The 8,140-nt window shown below is 39.4% G+C and overlaps 1 protein-coding gene across 1 annotated transcript; it reads left to right on the plus strand.

Moving 5' to 3' along the window:
* Positions 1-3,619: 3,619 nt before the first annotated feature.
* Positions 3,620-5,431, plus strand: LOC114579658. The gene is made up of 4 exons (XM_028694992.1): positions 3,620-3,653; positions 4,002-4,230; positions 4,321-4,579; positions 4,940-5,431. Exons 1-4 carry the CDS (start codon positions 3,620-3,622, stop codon positions 5,429-5,431), a joined length of 1,014 nt encoding a protein of 337 aa, XP_028550825.1.
* The last annotated feature ends 2,709 nt before the right edge of the window (positions 5,432-8,140 follow it).

Here is an 8,140-nt window from a genome sequence, read left to right on the forward strand (position 1 = left end):
TTCTCTTCCTATCATACTTACTCCTCTAACAAACCACTCCTCCAATCCCTACCTAAACCATCCCCCTTATTTCTCTCTATAACAGTCCATCTTACTCGACTCAAAAGTACTCTAACATCAACTTTTGATTTCCCTCTCTCTCTCTCCATCAGTAGTATTATATTCTTGACATTAGCTTAAAAAATAAAAAACAAGGAAAAGAAAAAGAAAATGAGATAGAGATAAGAGAGTAATTTTGTGTTTTGATTTTCTCGTCATCGTTTTCACCACGGTCGTGTAAAGGTATAATGATTTCTAAGCGCGCTAGGGGACTACCTATACACATCTTTTTTTGGAGTGGTGGGAGGAAAATCAGTATGGTGCTCACGGTGAGGTGGCATATGTCCAAATAAAAGTTACTAACTTCTAAGTACATCTCGCCAGAGGGGGCAAAAATATGAGAATTTTTTTTTTTCACAAATTTCTTTTAAAGACCGTTCATGTTTAGAAATTTGCATACCTAAAATATAGTAGTAGGTCTCTTCCAATAAGCAACAGACTAAACCTTCTAAGGATCTACAAAAAAATTAGCACTACTGACTACATGTCCTAGAAATGAGATACTTTTCAATCGAAACTCACACTTAAAAGTTTTGCATATAATTTATGATGCCTCAAAATCTTCAAAATAATCCTCAGATGTCTAGAATAATCTTTCTCAGAATCATAATAAATCAAAATATAATCTATAAATATAGTGACAATTTGATCCATATAATCTTTGAATACCCGATTCATCATATCCATAAAAATGTCTGGAGCATTAGTCACCCTAAAAGGTATGACTAAGAACTAATAGTGACATACCAAGTGCTTAAAGTAGTTTTCATCACATTTGCTTCTCTCACCTTCACTTGATAATATCCAGATCTCAAATCAATCTAAAAAAATACAGAAGATTCAACAATTTAATGCATCTTCTAAAAACACTTATTGCCATTATATGAATAGGATTTGTATTATTTTGCCAAAAGATCACGGTCATATCATCTACAACAAAGCAGCTACAATAAAATGCATATTGGCCGACTCCCCCCTTAGTGATAAGCTTTGTAATGAATAGCGTACTAGTCCCTTACAATTATAAAATATTAAATTCCTGACAATATAGGTGATTATAGGCATCTACCTATTATATTTAACAAAATGCCTCAGACATTGTTGTCTGATTCTACACTTTGTGACAAGTTTCACAATGAGTAGAGCATGAGTCCCTAATAATTTCCATATCATAAAGTTCCCAGACACTATTGGCAACTATAGGCATCACACAACTAAAGGTATACCCCCACCTTCACGAAAAGCTCTGCAAAAGGCACCATGTGGTTACCTCTATAACTGGCAAGACAATGACACAAAATGACCCTGAGCAGAGACTCCCTCCTTTAGCGCAATGAAGGCAGAGTGAGACTCCTCAGTTGGCAAAACCCAACAAGCTTTCTTTAAAGAACCATAACCTAGCATATGACACCATTTGTCATAAAAATAATTTTGCATAACAACAATGTACTTGCTCCACAACATCATATTCATGTTGCCACTAAGGTATGAAAAAATTATGAAAAAGAGAAAAGAAGAAGGCAAAGTTCAAAGAAAAAAATTGCTTTATATTTTCCCTACGCCAAAATTACAACATGGATGATGCGACTCATTTATTGACCGCACTCGCAGCCTCGCTATCCTCACTATCACTTTTAATATACGCTCTAAAAATAGGAAGGATTATTGAACCATAAGTCAATATCACCTCTTTCCACCAAATTATTGATGCAACTTGTGATCCATCAAAAATAGTGATCACATGACATGTGCTCATAATCTCCATCATGAATTATGTGGACCACTTCATCTAACTTTCAAGTTAATTTGAAAACAATCTCTTCAACTTATTCTTTGGCTTCAATAACCATAAAATAATCATCCACAACCACCTCAGCCTTATCCTTAGCCTCAACGATTGACAAAGCCTTTTCTCTTGTTGAATCCTTTTCAAATCGATGTTGATCTCACATCTGGGCTGTCTCTTTTTCAAGTTAACTCATCCTACTCATCGTCTCGTAGTGGGCCTTCTTCTCCTCAAGTAGGACAAATTCAATATAACTCTTAGTTATCTTTACTCACATAATACTATCAATAGATGTCATATAATGCATGTCTAAAAGGAAAACATTGTAAATATCATTTTTCTCCCAGTATCGTCCGGGACGAAGTTGGATCGTCCCGGGACGATCGGTACAAGTTGTGCTAAAATTTTGGAGACTGAACAGTTCGTCAGGACGATATTTTGATCGTCTGTACGAAAATCTCACAGAGCCAGATCGTCCAGGGACGATATTTAATTTCGTATGGACGAAATTCATCCAGAGCCAAATCGTCCTGGGACGAAGTTGCGATTGCCCGGGACGATCCGTCTGGATATATATAGAAATGAGATATTTTGAAGAGAGAGAAAAGCCCAGGAGAGAGAAAATCAAAGGAAAAGAAAGAAAAAGTGATTTTTGTGCGACTCCAGTCCGTTTTCGTCCGTTGCTGTAGTTAAAGTAGTTGACTGATTCAAGGTAAGGTACATTCCGCCTTTCTCAATTTTCAGAAATAAGGATTTTGACGAGTTTTCTGTTTTGAATTTTGTTTCCGTTAGCGAATTTCGGGTATTATTTTCTTTTGACAAAGGTTTTACCGCGTAACTTTTAGTATGTCTTTGAGATGATAATTGCGCACGTTTTGATTATTTTATGGAAGATTTTTACCGGATATTTTGGATTCTGCGGTGTTTTAAGTGAACTGTAAATTATCAGGATGTTAAAAAATATTTTGCCAGTATAATGAAAGTCTTACAATGTTGTTGTAAATGTTCTGTGGTAATTTGGTAAATTTCTGAATCTGTGAGTTTTGTGTAAATTCTGTATACTGCCGTTATGCCGTTGAAATTTCGTACGAATTCTGATTTTTTCTGAATTGAGTGCTTGAATGAATTAAAGTGTTTGTGTGCCATCAAAAGGAAGTTATAAGGGGCCAGAATCCGTAGAGATTCTGTAAGTGTCTGGGAAGGGAGATATGAGGGGCCAGAATCCGTCGAGATTCTGTAAGTGTCAGGGAAGGGAGGCATAAGGGGCCAGAATCCGTCGAGATTCTGTAAGGGTCTGGGAATATGAAATCTGATATGTTATATGTTATCCAAAATATGGTGTTTGATATCTGAAATTTGTTATGTGACTTATCTGATCTGTTTTATGAATCATCCGATATATGCACGATTCTGGTTATTCCGTACGATTCTGTCTATTCTGTGACTTGAAAGCTTTATGATATCTGTTCTGAACTCCGATTCGACATGACTTCAATTTTATGTATTTGTTGTTGATTTATATTTGAACAAGTATCTGTTCTGTGATTTTCGTACGGCTATTTCTAATAGGCGTTTCTGACGATTTTGATTGGTGATTGATGTCTTGCTGAGCTATTAGCTCATCCTTATTTTTACGTGGTTTTCAGGTTCTGGAAAAGGGAAGGAAGTCGTGGATTAGCGGTCCAGAGTCTGATCTGTGATTAGGTACTTGATACTTTTGATTTTTGTACAGTCATGGCTTATCTGTTATGTTCTGTTCTTTCTGTCTGTAAGCCATGCACTGTATCTGTATATGATTATTTTGAGAAAATAAAAGATAGATGAACTGTGCTGTATTTGGATGTTTATAGTAGCTCTGTATTTTTCTGTCTATTTAATCTCTAGAAGAAAGTCGGAAGCAAATTCCAAAACTAGATCCTAGATTTTCAAAGGCTATGTCGCGACCCAATGCGAGCGGTATCCGTCCCGATCGGGTTGGGTTGTGACAAGCTTTAGTAGTATCAGAGCAATAGTTTTGGAATTTGGATTGTAAGACAGAGCTATATGAAGTGATCTGTTAGTCTGTCAGGGGTAGTTTTGATTTGTCTGGATTTTTATTCTGTTGTTTTGTGCTTAGTTTTCTGTGTGATTATGGATCTGCCAGACCCTGATATGATAAATGGGCAGAGTGCTAGTCAGGCAGCTCCAGTGGGCCGTACAACCCCAATGGTTGGTTCTGATACACTTTCGCAGTTTGCTACGTTGATTGCTCAGATGATGAGCGAGACTCAGAGTAGAGCCTCTACTGTTCGATCTGAGGATATATATAAACATCTACAGTTGTTTCTGAGATTGAAACCTCCGAGGTTTGAGGGCACTGTTGAGCCCAGAGCAGCTGAAGAATGATTGAGGAGATTAGAGAAGACTTTTGATGGTATGTAGTGTCCGTCGGACAGGAAGGTACCATTGGCAGTTTTTCTGTTGGATGGGGAAGCAGAGCACTGGTGGATAGGCCAGTCGGAGGTGAAATTCCAAGGGAAGCTAAATTCTTTGATTACTTGGGAAGAATTTTTTGAGGAATTTCGATCGTGGTTTGTACCTCCTTCTGCACGACAGCAGATGCAGGAGACTTTTCTGAGACTTATTCAGGGGAGCAGGACTGTGATGCAGTATGAGGCAGAATTTACTACTTTAGCCCGTTATGCTCCACAGTTGGTAAGTAATTCTGCTGAGAAGTGCTACAGATTTCTGAGGGGACTACGAGATAGTCTGAGGCAGCCCCTGGTGCCATTTCATATTTCTGATTTCTCTGAGCTTGTGGAGAGAGCTCTTCTGATAGAGAATGATTTGATGGCTACTCAGTAGCGGTGGACTGCAAGTAGGAAGAGATTTGGGGGTGATGCTTTTAGTAGTGGTTCCTCTGGCAAGAGGAGATTTGTTTCTAGAGACTCTAGGAGGAGTGGACAGTTGGGATCCACGATAGTTTCTGGTACTACCGCTACTGGTACAACCAGTTTGGGATCAGTCAATGGGATACCTGTGTGCCAAACTTGTGGACGATAACATTTTGGACAGTGCTTCAGGACGACTGGTCAGTGCTTTAAATGTGGTCAGCCAAGACATCGGATTGTAGAGTGTCCACAGGCTGGATTCGATAGACGATCTGAGTTTCGATCTGATAGTAGACCTGTTGGTTCAGTAGGAAGACCGAGGACTGTTCCTCAACGTACTATGACTGAAGGATCTTCTGGTGGTAGAGGTGGTGGATCTAGTTCTGTGGCACGGAGACCACCTACTGGTAGTCAGAGGGAGTCTAGTGGTTTAGTAGCTCCAGCTCCAGTTCAACCTCGTGTGTATAGTTTGAGTCAGCAGGAGGCTCGAGATGCTCCAGATGTGGTGATAGGTACGATTTATATTTTTGATCAACCATGTCGTGTTTTGTTTAATTCTGGAGCCAGTCACTTGTTTCTTTCCGAGCGTTGTTTTGATGCTTTGCATATGGATTCTATTTTGCTACCGGTTTCTCTTTCTGTTATTTTGCCGGCTAGAAGCAATTTGATCGCCTGAAAGTTTTGTTTTTGTGAGATTGATATTTCTCGCAAGAAGTGGAAGTCAAGTTTGATTTTGTTGCCGATTTCTTCTTACGACGTGATTTTGGGTATGGATTGGCTGAGTCTGTACGAGGCTCAGATTGACTGTTTGAAGAAGCAAGTAAGTTTGTTTATGGATGGAGAAAGATGTGTATTCCAAGGATTACGAGGTGTTCTATCCTGTCTGATTTCTGTATTGGAAGTCAGAAGAATGTGGAAGAAGGGTTGCCCGGTATTTTTGGCTTCTGTACGGGATGTGAACCTAGAACCCACTTCTATTTCTGATATACCGGTTGTACGAGAGTTTTCTGATGTATTTCCTGAGGAGTTGGTTGGTTTACCTCCGGATAGAGATGTTGAGTTCTCTATTGATGTTTTTCCAGGTACAGCTCCGATATCGAAAGCTCCGTATAGGATGGCAACGAAGGAACTTTCTGAGTTGAAAGTTCAGCTTTAGGAGTTGGTGGATATAGGATTTGTTCGTCCTAGTGTTTCTCCTTGGGGAGCACCCATATTATTTGTGAAGAAGAAGGACGGAACACTCCGTATGTGTGTAGATTACAGAGATTTGAATAAGGTCATGATCAAGAACAAATATCCATTACCACTGATTGATGACTTGTTTGATCAGCTTTCTGGCTCTTATGTATTTTCAAAGATTGATTTGAGATCTGGATATTATCAGGTGAAGGTGAAGGAAGCTGATGTGTTGAAGACAGCTTTCAGTACTCGGTACGGGCACTATGAGTTTTTGGTTATGCCTTTTGGGGTAACCAATACACCAGCTATTTTCATGGATTTGATGAACAGAGTGTTCAAGGAGTATCTGGATCAGTTTGTGATCGTCTTCATAGACGATATTTTGGTGTATTCTATTTCTGAGGAAGATCATGCCAGACACTTGAGCATTGTGTTGGAGACTTTGAGGCAGCATCAGCTATATGCTAAGTTTTCCAAGTGTGAATTCTGGCTGAAGAGCATTTCTTTTCTGGGGCATGTGGTGAGGGGTGAAGGTATTTCTGTTGATCCCCAGAAGATTCAAGCTGTTGCTGATTGGCTAAGGCCTACTACAGTATTTGAGGTACGTAGTTTCTTAGGCATGGCTGGATATTATAGAAAATTTGTGAAGGAATTTTCTCAAATTTCTACGCCTCTGACGAGACTGACTCAGAAGTCAGTAGCTTTTGTTTGGACATTGGAGTGTGAGGCTAGTTTTCAGAAGTTGAAGAATTATTTGACTTCAGCTCTAGTGTTAGCACTTCCGTCAGGTACGGAAGGATTTCAGGTGTTCAGTGATGCTTCACTGAAAGGTTTGGGCTGTGTTCTGATGCAGCATGGTAGGATAATTGCGTATGCTTCGAGACAGTTGAAACCACATGAAAGGAATTACCTTACCCATGATTTGGAGTTGGCTGCAGTTGTGTTTGCTTTGAAGATTTGGCGTCATTATTTGTATGGCGTCAGATGTGAGATCTTCACGGACCACAAGAGCTTGAAGTACATATTCACTAAGAAGGACATGAATTTGAGGCAAAGAAGGTGGCTTGAGTTGATCAAGGACTAAGACCTCACGATTTAGTATCAGCCTGGCAAGGCTAATGTGGTAGCAGATGCTTTGAGCAGGAAGTCTTCTGGCTTATCAGGTATTCAGCTCACTTCTGATGAGTATCTGATACGAGATATGTAGAGATTACAGTTAGAGGTGATTTCTTCTACTGGTCCGGATTTTGGTGTTTTAACTCAAATGGATATTCAATCTACTCTGGAAGAAAGGATTCATGAAGCTCAGAAGTTAGATCATGACTATTCGAAGTTGATTGCTCAGATTGAATCTGGTAAGAAACCTGAACTCAGAATTTCTGATTATGGTGTTATTTTCTGTAAGAATAGACTGTGGATTTCTGTGTTTGGAGATTTGAGGAAAGAGATTTTGTACGAATCTCACCATTCAGGCTATACGATACATCCGGAAAGTGGTAAGATGTACGTAGACATGAAGAAATTTTTCTGGTGGCCAGGAATGAAAAAGGATGTAGCGGATTTTGTTTCGAAATGCAAAGCCTGTCAGTTAATGAAGGCAGAGCATCAGCGACCAGGAGGTCTTTTACAGTCATTGCCTATTCCTGAGTGGAAATGAGAGGAGGTAACGATGGACTTTGCTATGTGTTTCCCTCGATCTAGGCAAGGACATGATGCCATTTGGGTGATTGTGGATCGATTGACGAAGTCTGTAATCTTTCTTCCGATCAGGCAGAGGGATCCGGTGGATAAGTTGGCACAGGTATATATGAAGAAGATTGTCAGATTATATGGTGTGCCTAAAGTGATTGTATCTGATCGAGATGGACGGTTTAATTCTAGACTTTAGAAGGGTATTCAGCAAGGCTTGGGTACAAAGTTGCATTTCAGTACGACATTTCATCCGCAGACTAACGGACAGTCTGAGAGGACTATCCAGGTACTGGAAGATCTTCTAAGATTATGTGTTTTGGATTTTGTAGGAAGCTGGGAAGATCGTATTCCTTTGATCGAATTTGCTTATAATAACAGTTTTCAGTCTAGTATTGGTATGACACCTTATGAAGCTTTGTATGAACGGAAGTGTAGGACTCCTTTGACTCTGACTGAGGTAGGAGATAGACAAAAAATGGGTGCTACATTTGTGGATGAAACTGTTATGAAAATC

Source organism: Dendrobium catenatum, unplaced genomic scaffold (assembly GCF_001605985.2).
Source record: "Dendrobium catenatum unplaced genomic scaffold, ASM160598v2 fragScaff_scaffold_621, whole genome shotgun sequence".
Classification (NCBI taxonomy): domain Eukaryota; kingdom Viridiplantae; phylum Streptophyta; class Magnoliopsida; order Asparagales; family Orchidaceae; genus Dendrobium; species Dendrobium catenatum.

Bases quoted from the DNA above. Each gene is read 5' to 3' on its own strand.
- LOC114579658 (XM_028694992.1), top strand. From the start codon at position 3,620: ATGGCTTATCTGTTATGTTCTGTTCTTTCTGTCT. The intron at 4,231-4,320 runs GTTTGAGGGCAC...TCCGTCGGACAG, and splicing joins CTGAGATTGAAACCTCCGAG to GAAGGTACCATTGGCAGTTT. The intron at 4,580-4,939 runs GTAAGTAATTCT...CATTTTGGACAG, and splicing joins CCCGTTATGCTCCACAGTTG to TGCTTCAGGACGACTGGTCA.